Here is a 17,520-nt window from a genome sequence, read left to right as displayed (position 1 = left end):
ATAAGCATTGATTGTCTTTGAGACTCCTGAACTATCAAAAGAGACAGAAAATGAATGTGAGTCCCCCTAATCACAAAGCAACAACGAATTCATTAACAGCTGATATATTAAGAACAGACATAATGTATCCCAGCAGAACGTATTCAATATTTGCGTGTTTTGACATACTCAGCAAGTACCCCACACTTAAAGCAGAAAAGTAAATGGGTAAAACCACAGGTGTCCAACCTTTCAGCTTGTCTGGGCTGTGTTGAGTCAATAGAAATTGTCTTGGGCTGCATATATGTAGGGAGTTCTGAAAGAAATGCCTCCTATTTACTACCTGTTTATTACCATGGAAACCACAACCACAGAGACACATGACCAATTTTTCTTTGAGTTGAACACCGGACTGCAACTCAGTACATTCCATATCAGTGGGTAATTTATTTATGTTGGCTGAAAATAGAAAATAGAGTTGCAAATTGTCAAAAAAGGTTTTTTTTTTTTGTTGTTTATCTTGAAACTAGTTCTCAACTTCCTTTATCAGAAAATAAAGCAAGGATGTATGTTCCTCCCTATTCACAGGACTGTGTTTAGGCAACGTATGAATGCATGTGACTATCTGCCATAACTTTATTAAGCACTGCACCCTTCCTGTGTCCTAGTTGCAGGACAGACAGTGCAAACTGCACACTAATGTGTCCTTGTTGGTGTGCAGTGGGTGCATGCACAGGGCTGGGCTGAGCTGCTCAGCAGGAAAGGGCTTCGCCATGATGGTGTGGGGTAGGGGGTGGCCACAGCACAGATTCAGCTGGGCCAGGTGCAGCCTGCAGGCCATGGGTTGGACGTGCTTGGTGTAAACCCAGCTGAGTTCCAACTATTTCAAGTTGTTCAAGGAGCAGACTAATTTTATTCTTAATAAACTATAGTCAAATATGGAATAACGGAGACAACATTATATAGTGGTATGCTAACTGAATATCATACAGACATTGATGGGTGCATAATAACATATAACACGTTATACTCTAGGCATTTCTTTGATGTAATACATCTGTAGGCGTAAGTGGGAACCTGATATCAGTTAAAACCGATTATTAGTAATCGAAGAGATTTTTATAGTGTTCTATATGTTAATATATTTCATTTCAGATTTATTTAATGTGCTGTATTTCACAGCTATCTCTAGGAACACAACTACATGTGTTTCAAGTGTCCGTATTTCTGTGTATTTATTAAAAGGATGAATGAAATTTGTGAGTTAGTCTTGAAAAGAAACTCCTCCAACTTTGTTAACAAAGAGCAGGAGGAGTCAGTTTTTTTCTCACCTGAACAGACATTTCACATAATAACCAGATCAACTTTCACACTTGGACATCAGAAAGATCACTGTGACACCGCAGACGTCATCAGCAAGTATGTAAATTCTCTGCTCCAAATACCATCTATTATTAACTGGCAGTATTCTCTGTCTAATCAAAACCAGACTGCTATCAAGTTCCATGGGGGAAAAAAAAAAAAAGAAACAACACAGAAGAATTCCCAGTGCTCTGAAACGTGAAACATTATAACAAGATATTTTATTAGGTTAACATTAGAACAGGAACATAAGCCATTTAGCTTTCTTGTCTTGTCAAAAGTTTCCATTTCAGATATGGACTTCAAAAAGAAAAAGCCTTCTTGCACATGCGTTTGCTCAACTCTACAAGATTTTTGAGATGCAATTTTCAAAGAAGTCACAGCAGGGTGCCCAACAACTATTCATCTGAATACAGAGATGGCCAAGACCAACACATGACACAGATCTTACTGATAGGCATATTTATGAGGAAAAAAAAAAAAAGAAAAATGCAGAAGCCCTTGAGGCAGGCATGCAACTTGCGGATGAGCACCGCAGATACAACGTGTCCAAATTAAACAAAAACAGGGTTGAATCATTACCAGTTCCAGGAGCTTCTTAAGTATGTGCCAGCATTTGAAGATTAAAAACGGCTCACAGATTTAGCATTTTTGGTGGATTTGGCTACTCTTTTTTGTGAATCAAACATGCATCTTCAAAGTGAAACTCAACTTTGCTGTACCACACTTCAAACCACAACACCGTTTGAAGTAAAATTACGGAAAGCTTACAGTACAGCAAAAAATTTTATGCATTTTGACGTGCTGGCTAAACACAGGCCTGCGTATTTAGTGAGAAATATGCAGCCCTGCTTTCCATTTTGATAAAGGAATTTGAGAATAACTTTGAAGATTGTCAAAAAAATTCATGAATTTTTTTGGTATATTTGTGTCTCCATTTTCAGTTGACATAAATATATTATCATCAAAACTTCAAACTGAATGTAAAGAGTTGCAATCAGACATCCAACTGAAGGAAAAATTTGATCATGTCTCTTTACTGGACTTTCACATGACCTATCTTATGAGAAAAAAGTATTCCTTGTGTCACAATTACATTTTATTCATGTCATCACTTTTTGGACATATGTACATTTGTGAGCAACTGTTTTCAAGGATGATGCACAGGAAGAGTAAAATTTAATCAAAAACCTCTGATGAACACTTGAGAACTTACAAGAAGCACAACCACTTCTACCAAACCAAACAGTGATGCACTAGTTTCACAAATATATGGCCACACACTGGTTTTATCTTTTTGTTGCCATTTTTTGTTTTATTAAAAATATCTATATTAGAAAAACATTTTGTTACTTATATATTTTAATTATATTGTATATTTTATATGCAGCCCAAGACAATTCCTCTTCACTCAGTGCTGCCCAGACAAGCAGAAAGGTTGGCCACTCACTTAGGGAAAGATGTTCCTTCATATTTGGACTGGAGCATACATTCTTTTCCTTCCCCACTTGGCTGGCAGCCTTAAGGTGGGAATTTTTATCTGATTACTAGCTCTGCCCTACCTAGCACAAGACAGAATCCTAGAATCATAGTTTCTATTGAAGAAAAAGTATGCAGCCTTAGATTATGCCACATTGTTATCCTTAGCTTCCAGAGGTCATAGGAAGAAGGGATCAGAAAGTAGAATTTTTTTACCTATGATTTGTTCAGGATGTAGAAAACAGGATAAAGGCGCTTACGTGTCTACCAGTTCAATCTGCTGTATAATTCAGGCAGAAACAGCATAAATTTCTCTCTAGAACAGCACGAACATCCTTATAAATGAGGCATGATCACCAGAGCAGAAGTGCAATGGTTTGGCCTCACTCTCCGAAGCTACATCTTTGCCTTGGAGAAAAAGCACAAACATGCCTCTACATGATATGAGACTTGGCTGCCAGCATTAACCGTATTTTTGGAAAAAGAAAATGTCTACAGTTATATCAGACTGCATCAGGATTTAAATAAACAAATAGTCAAGCAAACAAAACCCAAGGCATAAGCAACTATATTAGTGACTGCTATTAAGAAGGCAAAAGTGTAATGGATTGCAGAAGTTTGGAAGCAAACCTACGTATACCTTATTTCCTTCCCCTGTCCTCACAGGTATAAACTAAGGCTGCCAGGAATCACTTGATCACTTCTGGTTCTTCACTCTTTTTACATAATAACGCCATATGCTGCACACAAACTGCTTTAATAAATGCAAAGCCAAAAAAAAAACCAGCCAAAAATAATTGGTTCTTTGGTTTTTCAATCAGGATATTCACGAATAGAAGTATGATGGGGGTTTATCATGTAGCAGTTTCTTTGATTGCTGGTGTTGACAGCAGGTAATCTACAAGCATTAACGAGGTTTCTCTGCACAAAAGGCAACTAGTTGTGCACAAAAAACTTAAAGGAGTTACTTAAAGGAGTGTCCAACTACATCTGGTTTTGTAGGTTTTCCAACAAGAAATGTACACAGCAAAGACTAATGTCCAATTGAAATGAAAATAATTATCTAATTGTGTCCATGTACCCTGTTTTATCATACTTTACATTAAGGATGGAAACTGATTAAAGTGAAGTAACTACTGGAGGCTCCCTGCTCTCCAAAGGTCTAACAATGTATATTTTCTCATAATTATCTCTGCAATCTATAATTCATGTATTCACAGAAAAGGACAATATAAATTTAGCTAATACAAAAGTCACTGTTTCTTAGTAGGAAATACTGTTAACAATGGTTCTACCCAGCATTAATCACAGCAGCAACTTTGACTGTAACACAGCATATAAAGAATCATTTTTCTTTCACAGTCTTGAAAAATATATTATTAGAATCAAATGTAACAAATAGTGACCAGATCTCTGTTGTGCTAGGCTGTCTTTCTATTTTCTGCATCACAGGACACTGAGTCTGTAAATCTTCATTTTACTGAGCTTTTTCATGGTCTACATGCCATTCTGGAGGGCAATAATCAGTCCTTCCTATGCTGGGCTTAGCAAATTTACATGGACTCTAAGATTTCTGAAGATCTAAAGGACAAATATAAAATTTCATTACACTTTAGACTTTCGTACTATAACATTGCTTCTTGTCCAGAGGAAAGCCAAACAAAACTTCAACTAGTGCAGATTAAGTTGTAATTACAAAATTGTCCTCAAGAACTACAGGTGGTCTGTTTAATACACAGGCTAAACTAAAACAAAAATAACGAGAAGTCAAAAGAATGTATTAGTAATCTAGCAAGGAGGAGGGAAGCAGAAGCTAGGCCTCTAAACAAGTCTAATGAGGCACGCATTAATGGCTTGCAAGATTTCCTTTCCAGTTGTGTTAAAAATCACACTTTAAGGAAAAAGGGTGCCAGAGCAGCTTTCCCAAGAAGAGACAATGTGGGTTTACCAATGTATAACTGTACCAATTTGTCTGCCAATATTTGCACCAGTTGCCTCAAACTTAGCATTTCTTCCATGCCAAGATTGCCAGACAGCTCAATCACTGAACTGCCCATAAGAATGGATGTCTACAGTACACCTAGGAAGGACTGACTCTTGGGGGTTATCAGGAACTACTGTTTCACAGTGAAATATCCAGACATTTTCTACCTGAGAGGAGGAACACTTCATTCTATCTGTACATCCTCTGCCCTGCTGAGTTTCCCTGCTGCCCACCTGTAACTTCCACATTATTTCCTGCTAGTTGTTCTGGAAGCTTACTAACCGTCCTCACCTTAGCATGTTATTTTTCAAGGACAGAGGCTGAAGAATGTCTGTTCCAGGTAAAATTTTATTTGAGGGCTGAAGGTTTTATCATCTGCTTCAAGACACAGTGAAAACACAGAACTAGCTCTAACACTGCAAGTTTACTTCTTTTATCCCAGTCTAGTTGAGATGATGTGGGTATAAGTTTTCCATTTAACCAGTGTAGTATACAGTTGTGGCAACTACATGTACAGAACATGGAGACTATTGGTCCCAGCAGTGGTATCAGTAAGCATGGTATCACCTGTCAAACACCAGCAATCAATCCCAGTGCCTAATGCTTATCTGCAAAGAGTATTAAGTGGCCAAGAAGCAGTTCTCATAGACAACAAATAAAGAGTAAAGGGCAGCACATTTGGGAGCATTTCAGGCTGATCAGTGATGCACTTTGGTACAAAGAAAACATCAGTTCAGATTCATGAGATACTTAAACATGCACACAAGTTAAATGCACTTAAACATGGCACTTGTTTGTTGTTTGTTCTTTTAAAGAAAAGTTGCCTTGTAACTTCAGCATGTATATACACGAACAAAATAATAATAGGAAAAAAAAAAGGACCAATTAAAAACAATTATGAACAAAAAAATATTGTCCAGACCAGAAAACTCTATTATGTCACACCTGAAATTGAAATGTTTCACTTTACAGTTGTAACCTTATTTTTAGGTCACACAATGCAAATGATACTACAAAGAATAAGAAAGAATTAACAGGGAAGAATTAAAAAAATAAGATGCATTGTACTATTTAGTGTAGAACATGTATGTAGGCACACACCTACAGTGCCCTGCAGTCCTTGAAAAACAAACAACCAATAATAATAATAAAAAGGCCACATGTAACAAACACATAGTTTAACAGAGTAGCAGAGTTTAACTGCTGGAAAGGATCTGGATCAGAGCTTACAACTTCCAATGAGTACTAAGCAATCACCACTTACCTCTGTCCTTTTTATACTTCAAGTAATGTAGTTAAAGACAAAGGTTAATGAGTTGTGTTTATGCACAGGTCAACCAATAAAAAAACTTTTCACTTATCAGTTGGTAAGTAGTTTTGAGCTAACATCTGTTATTGCAGCACAATACAGAGAAAAGCACCATAAAAATCACATTCTATCTTTTCCGAGAAGTACATAATTTGAGTATAAGCATTTTCCACTGCTTTCAGTAGTACATGTTCCTCAGGACCCTATTCTGTTCAAAGAAAAAAAAAAAAAGGAAAAGTTTCCAAATCTTTCAGTGTTGTAAGTCTCAGCTCCTCATTTGCTTAAGTTATACTCAGTAGCCGGATGCCACCTTGTGCCTGCAACATCGCTCCATTTAACGTTTGCTACACCTTACCATTCAGTAATTCAGTACACTGACTTAAGTGCAGACAGATATAATGGTCTCAGGATAAATACTGCTTGTGGAATCCAAAAATTTCTGTCCTGACACAACATAAACAAATACATGTGAAAAAACAAAGATGCTGACACTGAATATGCACCACATGTTAGTACATCGCTGCCATTTCTCCATCATGCATGGCCCCGTTTCCTGTGACACAACTTCTGTTTCAACAGCAATCCATGCAGTGAGGCTTCCAGCCTCTTAGAGCAACATCACAAGTGTTCCAAGAATATACCGCACTTGCAAGTCAGAGAAACAAACTTCTATTCTATACAATGCAACAGTTAATTCCTTTCTGGTGCTGGACCACATACCAGCTATCCATGTTAGGATACAACAGGTACTGGTGACTGCTTGGAAGTGTTTTCTGCCCAGCAACTTACAGTTCACTTGCAAAGATTTCCACTTAACAACAAAGTTTTGGCACAACACTACTCTGTGTGTGAATAACAGCACACATCTTCTGTCCAGTGAAACCACTGGGTATTTTATCCTGCAAGTGTCATGCAAGCTTTGTAGAGACTATGAGCCTATTTCTGGATATGCCAGAGAATCCCATTTCCTAAATCAGTTGAAACATGTTCAAATTTTCCTGTGCAAATCACGGAGCAGATTAATATAATCTCAGATTAAATCTTTAAATCAATTAACTAAAATAAAAACTTCTACAGCTTCAATCCAACAGGAGTACCTGGGAAACCACTATGGCTGCAGAAGCATTTTGAGCTATAAAGTCCATCTCTAAACAGAACAATATTTCAAGCATACCTTCAGGAAGTACAGGAATCCATGCACATAAATCTCTTGTGCTTTGGAAAATGTTAAGATTCTGTGGTCCTCAGCCACTCCAATGGAATTTTTTTCAAGGAGAAGCCAGCACAAGCCCTGCTGGTAGCACACTGTTCCCTGGCTTTACATGAAGTGAAAGAACACTCCCTCCATCCCAACATGCATGTGCTTATTTATGTTTTTTTTTGTTGTTGTTGTTTGTTTTTCTAAAGAAATAAATCTTCAGCAATTCAATTTTCTGCTAGCTCACCTCTGAGAGAATCAAGACCAAGATTCCGTCTTTGTTCTTCAGCTGAACAATCGCCTTATAGTTGCACTTCAGTCAAACCAATGTTACTTTGCTTTTGACATTAACTCTGAGCCAAACTAACACAGCACTTCTTCGGGGATTCACTTATGGGTTAAAATAGGATTGGTAAATACATTCCAACTTTGATTCCAGTCACTACATACTAACACAATTTTCTAATTTAGTATTTCAACATTTTCTGCTACCTCAATACTTTCATTCTCCTGTTGCCCAGGCCAGCATTACTGAACATTCTGTAGCCTGCAGAACGAAAAACAAAGATGCTACTTTCTAGGTGTAGGTACAAAAACTGATGGCTAGGAATCACAGAATTGCAGGGGTTGGAAGGGACCTCAAGAGATCACTGAATCCAACCTCCCTGCTAAAGCAGGTTCCCTACAATAGGTTGCACAGGTGGTCTTCAGAGAGCTCTTAAATATCTCCGTAGAAGGAGACTCCACAACCTCTCTGGGCAGCCCATTCCAGTACTCTGTCACCCTTACTGTAAAAAAAGCTCCTCTGCACGTTAGTATGGAAAACCCTATGCTCAAGTTTTAGGCCATTGTTCCTCGTCCTGTTGCTGGGGATCACAGAGAAGAGCCTGACCTTATCCAATTGCCTCCGGCCTCCCTTTAGGTATTTATAAACATCAATCAGATCCTCTCTGTCTTTTTTTTTCCCCAGAACCATAACAAGGTTACTCGATCTTTCCTCATAACAGAGATGTTAAACAGGAGTTTTCAACATTTATCATGCTGGTTAAGACTTACCTCTAAAACTACACTAGATTCACCTCTCAAAGATGGGACAAAACAGAGCATCGTGTAGCAGCTCTGACATCACCTTTTTTTCTATGCTGTCTGGTGCACCTGGCCCTAACCGCATAATCAGACACAAATTTTGAATGCCTGAATAACTTCATGAGGTTGCCATATTTCCATGTGGGGATAAGGACACATGACTGGAAGTCAAAAGGTTCTAGAGGCCATGGAGCTACACCTCCCATGTGAAGTCACTAATGTGGCCACACAGGACATTGGACACTTAGAATAAGCTTTGAATATTGCTGCTCTCTGACAGGCAAGTTATTTTTTGCAACTGCGATAGAAACTTTGGGAATACAACTACTCAAAGAGTGGGGATACAGCTGCCAACGAAAAAAAAACACAGAACTTCGCAGACTTTCCCTCTAGAAAGGGAACTTGTTGCTAGTAATTTGTTCTCCTTTTTCTTTCCCTTTTTTTTTTTTTTTTTTTCTTTTCTTTTTTTTTCCAAGAGATTACAACTGTTTGAAGAAAAATACTTAGGGGGGAAGAATATTAGGAGCAAGTAATGATTTCTTCCCTCATTCTCTCACTCTTCCTCTTGAAAAAGCTTCCTCTTCTACGAAAAAGCTGCGGCCCCTGGACTCCCCGCCTCGCGCTGCTCGGTGCCCTTTGACAGCCAGCCCGTTCTCCCTCCCCCGGAGCACTTTTGCTGGGTTCAAGCCCGGCCCCGCTCGCCACGAGCACTTTTTGGCCGAGTTGAAGGCTTCCGGAGGAGCGGAGCACAACTCCGCGATCTGCCGGAAACCGCCGCGGATAGCGGCCGCGCTTCGGCGCGACTCTCTTCACCACTTTCCCCTCAACTTCGCACCACAGCCAACGCGCACGGACCCCCAGCCCCCCGGCCGCCCCTCCGGGTCCGCGCGCCTGGCCCTACTCACAGATGCAGAGCGCTCCTGTGCTCCCGCCGGCCGGCCGGCCGCCCAGCCTTCCACTCCTCCGCATCGCAGCGCTGCTCCGGCATGAGCACCATCGGCACCGCACTGCGCGACCCTCCGCCGCCGCGGCGGGACGGGACGGACCGCGCCGCTGCTGCTCCCGCCCCGGGGCGGGCCCCGCCGCCGTGGAGCCGGAGCGCGGAGCCGGGGGCGGAGCGCGAAGGAAGCTTTGCTTGAAAGGGTTCCCCTTGCGCCTAGTGGTGAAGCTGGTCGCAGAGCCTCTGCGGCCTCGGTTGTGCGGCGGAGCGCTGCAGCGCGAGGTGCTACTCGGGCAAAAGAGCGCCTTTATGCGAGGGCAGCAGAGAAGCGTCTTTGCACGCAGCGGAGGTTGGAAGCTCTCGTACGTGGGCTCTGTCACCCACTTACCATCCCCGCCCCAACGGGGGCTTCGCTAGCCGTGAGCCCCGTCCACCTTTCCGGGGCTTTGGAGGATTTTCTGCACCATCCCGGGCTGGTTGGTCATCATTGGGAAAGTGGGCTACAATAGAAGAAATCTAACGTGTTCCTGCACTCGGTGCTTGTCAAGTTGTAAGGGAATCTTTGCACAGACACAGCTGCCAACTGGCAGCATTTTGGTGCAAAATACTTTGCATGACAAGCACAAAACATGAGTGTACATATAAGGGAAATGCTCTCATTACATGATGAACGGTTGGGTGGCTGTTCAATGTGGAAGGATGCTAGTCTCATGAAACATCACGCAGAAAGAGCCTGCGGTTTTAGGAAAGTGACATCAGAAAGGCCAAAGTAGCACCTCTAAGCTAGGGTCAGTATTAATGACTTAACATCTTAGAATATATCCTTGAGTTAATAATCACTACGAAGTTTTCTTTGTAGCTATCAGACTTCACTGGAATTTATGGGCAAAATATATATGTGGCAGTGTTCTCTGTGGATATTAGGATGGCATATAGAGGCAAATACGTGTTTCAGTGGCACTACTAAGATTCATGCATTGCTTGATGCTTGCACAGCGTAAAAGAGGAGGAGCTCAGTATTAAGAAATGTTGCACTATATTTGGGAACTCACTAAGAGGAAACTACAGTTAAAGGTTAAAAGGCTCAGGAGTGCTGCAATTGATTGGGTGCACAGAGCCTGCAGAAAATTAGATTGAACGGTCTTAGCTAGACTGGATGTGTTTTATCTCCAGTCTAATCAGCTGTAAAGAATACGTGACAAGTGTGCAGAAAGGAAGGAACTTAAAATAGGTTATTTTCTGGGATAAATCATTAATATTTTTGCATTATTCAGTGTAAAAATCAAGGCCTATGTGGAAAACAATGACCTGTATGTTGTAGAAAACATCATCCACACCTGTTACGTCCTGTACCTGTGAAACTGCCTTGTGCTGTCCTACCCAGCACCTGAGCAAACTTAGCACTGCCTGCAGAGCTTTGCAGAGCTGAGTCCCATTCATGGAAAGGATGACAGAATAGGTCTCACTTCAGCCATTTGGGTAACAAATAGAGCAGGAACTTACTTATAAATAGGGTTGTCTTCCCACATCTGCTAGAATCCAAGATCCTTTCTTGGCAGCCTGCGTGAGGCCTTGAGTTTCCTAGGAATAGTCCTCACTAAGTGTGTGCTACCATGGTGTACACGGTATGTCTGGAATCAGTAGGAAAAGTGACTGCCTGCCCTCTGTGTTGCTTTTGAAGGCTTTTCATTACTGGGATGCACTAAAAATGCATCAGTTGCTATTTTAGTCCTCTTGTGTTGTTCTGCTCCCTCCAGCAGTATAATGCTGATTTACACTGTTGTGAGAATCTGACATTCAAATATTTGAACAAAAAGAAATCAGTCACCTTCTGAGTGCTTTGATTTTCAATCTCTGACAGATTTAGCTGCGTGAGAGAAATGCTACTGCTGCCTATTTTGCTCATTCCAGAGACTAATTTCTCGACATGGTGACATAAGAAAAGGAAGAAATCTCTTGTCTCCTGGAGCTTTGTCTCTGCTCTAGTTTTGACCTTAGGTATGCAAAGCATTCTGTATTGAATAGCCAAGGTATTTTCTGTGAAAAGAAAGTTACACTGAAATAAATGGATGCTTGCTGCCTAGGCATTAGAAGTGAATAATACTTGGTGGCATATAATGATATCTTTACTCTTGTCAGAGCCTTGGTACTGGCATAGTTTCAATTCTTTAGTGTCTCTTTCCTATTACCTTCTGTTAATGTCAGTGGAAGTAATAAGGGCTGCTATAGCTTGTTCTTTTTGGAGGGTTTGAAAAAGTGGCCAAGCTTCATCAAAATGTGCGTGGTGCAGCAACTCCAGAACAAAATAATGCATTCCAGTGTAACAAGATTCTGAATGTGTTATATTAAACAATATTGAATAGTGTGCAGCTCTTTATGTGGGTGGAATATGATCAAGAACGTTGTTTTTATTTAGTAAGGCACAGTGAATCTTACATATGCCAAAAAAAAAAAAAAAAAAACCCAACAACTGTGAAGGATCTTTTACTGTTCCTCCCCTGAAAAGTCTATATTAAAGGGTGAAATAACGAAGATGAAAAGGGCGAAACAATAAAGGATGAAAAAGTAGAGTTGAGGTAGTATGAAAAGCTGTTATTGTACAAAAATAACTTAAGTTACATACGAAATCACAGAGAAACAAAATTGCTGGATCACCATTCACTCTCCCAATTACAATGTTTTCTTTTTCCAAGGGTATCCAACCTTTCGGCTTGCGGCTTGTTTAGAGGGAATTCATCTTGAGTTGCATATACAAAGGTCTTTCCAAAAGTAATGCCTTTTATTTATGTCCATGGAAATGAGATTAGATACAAAGAGCAAAATAACAGTTTGATAGAGCAAATTCTTAGCTACAAGACACTATTTTTTCCTCAGTCAACATTAGGTATGCATTTTCACCAGCAATGAACAGAAATTTCCATGCCATCCTGATAAAAATCTGCACTAGTGGAGCTGATCCCCACTGTCAGTGTCACCGCTGCTGAAATGCCCAATTCATGCTCACATCCATTGTTTGGTCTCCATAATTGTTCAGCAAGCATTGAGAAATATCAATAGATGCAATTTTTTCTATGTGGAGGAATTCAGTGACACACCTTTACTTTACCCACACTTCATGTTGGACACTATTTTACCAGGCCAGCTGTTTGTGTCCTATGGCAACAGAATGTAACAGAATGTTGGAGGGACGGTCAACCCTTGACTGCCATATCAGCAACATCCTCCTCTAACATCATGGTCCAATATAATAAAATAGGAGGGATAATTTTCAGAGCAGCCCTCATAAAAAATGTAATTAATGTCTATATGTAACAAAATTATTTTAATGTTCAATATTTTCAATTAAGACAAATGGAAAAAGGGCAACAAGCTCATAAAACTCGTGGAGTATATGACCTTTTTTTTTTTGTGAAACTGATGTATAGGTCTGGTTTGATGGTAGTGATTGCAGTTCCTAGGGAATTCTCAGACTGTTCGTCAGATACTGGTGATGGAATTTTACTCTTCCTGTACTTCATCCTTGAAAACAGTTGTTCACGAATGTGCATACTGCCAAAAAACAATGATAAGAATAGGGTGTGATTGTGAAATGAGGGATATTTCTCTCTCATAAGAGAGGTCTCATAAAAGTCCAGCAAAGAAACATGATCAACTTTTTGATTGCAATTCTATACATTCCATTTGAAAATTCTGAGGTAAGGTATCATGTTGATAGAAAATAAATTCACTTGTAATAAATCAAGGTTCTAAATATTAGAAGATTGCTAGTGCCAGAATAGTGAGTTGTGCAGTTCTGTAATGAGCGAAAAGCTGTTTTGACCGCCTGACCACTCTGTTCCCTACCTGGATTAGTATTTTAGCAATATATTCATTTTTAGAAGTGTGAGATTGCTTTATAGAGACCTAAACCAGATGATAGGTTTCACCTTATCTTTCTGCTAGAATTCCATCTACTTATCAGTTTCTGTTGTTGTTGAAAGGAGCCTAGCTTACTGCAGAGGTTGTATTACCCTTTTGACATAGAGGTGGATAAGGCTGTAAGATATTATTTAATAAAAGAACCTCCTCTCCCTCCTATAAATTGGAGCGAGACAAAGGCATGTAAAGTAGACTGGATTCATAGATGGAGAATTTCTCATCACAAACTGTGTGAGGAGCGCTGAGGCTGTTGTGACTGAATTCTGAGGCAAATGAATGCAACAGACTACACTGCGATTATACACTGTAGCATCCAGAAAGAAAAGGAGAGAGATTCTCTCACAAAATTTATGGAGTGTTAATGATGTGGTGCCAGCCTCCCTCATAGTGAATATGTGACACATTTTACATGTACTCCTTCAACACATTTACTTCCATTGTGATACCCATGCCCTTCGCACAACAGACTGTAAAGAGCTGCAGGATATACACTGCATACTTACACAATGCAAGAAAGGAAAGTGCATTAAGTGTATTAATGCACCATCATGGAGGTGACTCTTCCCCAGTTAGCAGCCTGGCCTGACCCCAGGCATGCACCCACTGCTCAGAAACTGTCACATCAGTGTGTGATTGGTATGGCCTGAAATCAGGACATGGGGATGGTGCAATGCAACAATAAATTTATGGCAACTGTGCATTCTGATAATTGCCTAAATACAGCCCTGTAAACAGGGGAGAGTATTCAGTCTTGCTTTCTGTTTTGACAAACGAGTTTGAAAATAAGCTTTAAGACTGCTGTATATATGTATGTAGTATACTTGTCAACATAAATAGTCAACATTTTTAGTCAACATAAATATCTTACCTGTGAATTTTCAAATGGAATGCAAAGAATTGGTATCAGATATTCAACTCAAGAATTGATCATGTGTCTTCACCAAATCTTTGTAAGACCTCTCTTAGAGAAGAGTAATATACCTCACTTAACAATCACAACTTATTCATGCCATTGCTTTTTGGCAGTATGTACACTTGTGAACAATAGTTCTCAAGGATGAAGTACCGGAAGAGTAAAATTTCATCAAAAATCTTTACTTGTGCCTTGAGAACCTACTCAGTATTGCAATCATTGATGTTAAATGAGACATTGATGCATTATTTCAAAAGAATCAAGCTCATATATCACACTGTTGAAAAATAATGTTTTGCGGGCAAGAATTTGTTCTATCAAGTAGCATTATTGTGCTCTTTGCATCTGTCGTAGTTTCCATGCACTTAAATAGGAGGCATTACTGCCTCCTGAATGTCATCCAAGTGGCTCTGGGCATAGATTACGTGGACAAAATTTTCAAACGAAGTGCACCAAACAGTTTTCAATCTGAGGCACCAATTTATGTGTCCAATGAATAATCTGATTACATGTATACAACTGAATCAGCGTGTTGTAAAGATATATACACTGATACCTCTTTGAAGGGATATGGATGCATTTATGATGTATACATTTTATGTTGCAAACTGTTAAACATTTTTTTTCTTATTCTGCAATAGGCAAGTTATTAATGCCCAATCACAGCCAGCAAACACAAGGACAGTGTTTAATTGATTTAATAAGACAACCTACCAGGAGCAATGTTGAGGACACTTTTGACATCCATTTCCATCAATGTGCCCTTAGAAATCTTAGCTTCTCCATGCAATACTTTTTTTTTTCTTATTTTTCAATGTTGCTGCTCACTAATGCTCACAGAACTTTTTCTCTGTAGTTCTGATAAAACTGATTCTGATTTCCTCATGTTTGATGTGTTTTTTTCAGGGTCATTCTGAAGATTTGTCAGCACCACAAGACTTAAAGTTTTTAAAAAAATTTAGAAGATCTGATGGAGGATAGTGGCTTGCACTATAGAGATGGGTTGCAGTGGTTGAGATTTCTTTTTTCTTTCCTTTTTTTGTTCAATGTTTTGTCTTAGAATACTGGGAAGTTTTTTGTTCAGATGTCAGAGCAACTCAGTACATTCATAGTGATAAAATGCTTCATATGTGTGTCCAAATCTCTAAACAATTATGCGTGGGTGACACCTCAGCTACAGCTCCAGAGTCTTAATTTGCTTCTGAAATCAGTTCCTCTCAGTGTCAGAAATAACATGCTGCCATGGTGATAAGCTGTGAGCTTCCCTGTCTGAAATGTTAATAACTTCCTGAATTCAGGCAAATTCATGTTCATCTGCATGGTGCCAATTACAGTGAATTGAAAAGAGAAGTGTATAAAACCTAGGTATATAGTCAGTTTGGGGCCTCAGGCATGAATAATTGGGATGAAAAGGAGCAATCATTAATACAGAAAATAGTCTCTGTGGATACATCTTAGTTTTGGGAAAATCTCCTCAGTGAGTAGGATTGTATTGAAAATATCAACTGAAAACCCAAATTTCTTTTTCTGAAGAGTAGTTTCCCTGATTTTTCATGCGCTCTGTCTTGGATAAGCAAATTGTGACTGTGACAAGCACATGAAATGCAAGTTCAGTGAGAACAGTAGAGCTGTTGAACTCACAGTGTACAATCATGCATGTTTCTTATTAGACAGACTTGTATTTACATCCTGTTATTCTGTATTCGCTATTGTTGGAGGTATTGTTTCACACCAGATCCCAACGATTCCTTCTTACTGGAGCAGCGATTGAATAAACTGGATATCTAGGTCTTAATCCTGCCACTTTCTACTTGGAAGACAGCTTGCTTACTGAGAAACAGAAGTAAAAGGACTCTGCTCTTTTTATGGATTCATCACATTGTTATCAGAGTACTTATAGCTTTGTATGTTATCTAATGATAAATAAAAAGTGGGTAAGTGTCTGCTTGGCGTTCCATGCCGGAGAGAGGAAAGAGTATAAAATTCTTATTGCCTGAATTGCAAACAGTTTAATAGCACCAACTTGTGTTGATCTCTCCCTCCAGCACTGCATGTACTTATGTTTGATGCCAAATTGCAAGATGAATCTGGAGAGGCATACGAAGAGCCATGTGGATGTTTTTTCAAAAAGCAGGCTGTAAGTAATTACTTCTGGGTAAGAGCTCTCAAAACATCCAGTTAACTGAATTTCTGGTTACTTACTCTTTGTTCGGACTGATGGGCAGTTAGGTTGGAAAGAAAGACATACAGATACAGTCTTAAAAAGCTGCCAAAACATTTCACATGATGAAAAAATGAGGCCAACAGACTTACTTTTACTTATTAGCTAATTAGTAATATGATCCGTGACCCTGCTACAAAGAAATATGATTTAATCACACAGACAGTATCTAGAGGTGATCCCTGCAAATCACATAGGTATGTGCTAGTAATGCTTTGAAACTACATTTCCTCACTTATCCATGCTGTCAAAAAATATGCATGATTTGTCCAGAAATCTTCCAAGAAATCTTCCTGCCTTACCAAGGGCAGCTGTAAGTACACAATCAAGCAACTCCACACTTCAAAGAAAAGAGATTTCATCTTGAAACTTTTTTTTTGTGATTTTTCTATCATAAAACCCTGTAGCAATCTCACCTTGTGTGAGCTATAGGTCAAAACACACATGAAAACATTTTCTCAATTTGTGTTCTAGCCTATACTCTGCAGAGGTCATTTTAAGACTTGCATGTATTAGTGTACTGTACACATTCAAAGCCCTAAATGAGTGTAATAGTTACACAAAGAGAAAACACAAAGAACACAAAGAGAAAAATAGTTACACAAAGAGAAAAGATTTGGATTTTCTTCCAAATCTCCCATTTACACTCACTATTACTCTCATTTTTCAGCAATGCCAAGTTGTATGATCATCTCTGCATGCATTGCCTTCAAAAATTAACAGGCATTTTAGCCATTGTGTTTGTCTCTTTGTGCCAGTGCCCTGCCATGCTGCTGCACTCTCCATCCCAGCATCTAGCATGCATAGAGCAGTCAAAAGTCTCTGTATTTACCTTAGAAATACTGATCCAGAACTCTCCGTAGGGCTGGCTGGAGGGCTGCTGCTTGACTTGCCGAAGCTGCTCTGCATTTCAAAAATGGAATCATGTAGAGAATTCCCTTTTCTCATCATTTTAATGGAGCTAACTGCAGAGTCAGGCAACTTCTGGTTGGTATGTAGTGATCCTTCAAATGCACAGCCTTTCGCTGCAGTGGGAAATGCACTTCTGGTCTGATTACAGCTCTGGCTGGAGTTTAAAATCAGTTAATAAGTGACAAATTCATGTGACATGATAAGCTAGTTTTCTCTTTT

General features: G+C 39.5%; 1 protein-coding gene across 4 annotated transcripts in view; it reads right to left on the bottom strand.

The window, feature by feature from the left end:
- Positions 1-17,355, bottom strand: part of GRAMD2B (GRAM domain containing 2B) — a 40,567-nt gene extending 23,212 nt beyond the window's left edge. Inside the window, exon 1 of one of the 4 annotated variants that reach the window (XM_052700604.1) lies at positions 17,222-17,355. In XM_052700604.1, coding sequence (XP_052556564.1) covers positions 17,222-17,340 — 119 coding nt within the window. In that variant the 5' untranslated portion in view covers positions 17,341-17,355. Of the gene's footprint in view, positions 1-9,302; positions 9,458-17,221 lie in introns of those variants that run through there. The other 3 variants (XM_052700601.1, XM_052700603.1, XM_052700602.1) reach the window with 3 other exon arrangements.
- Between the last annotated feature and the right edge of the window lie 165 nt (positions 17,356-17,520).

The sequence above is a fragment of the Tympanuchus pallidicinctus genome, unplaced genomic scaffold (assembly GCF_026119805.1).
Source record: "Tympanuchus pallidicinctus isolate F22 unplaced genomic scaffold, pur_lepc_1.0 scaffold4, whole genome shotgun sequence".
Lineage (NCBI taxonomy): Eukaryota > Metazoa > Chordata > Aves > Galliformes > Phasianidae > Tympanuchus > Tympanuchus pallidicinctus.
The sequence above is the reverse complement of the archived record's forward strand: the minus strand, read 5'-3'. Positions and strand labels throughout refer to the sequence as shown.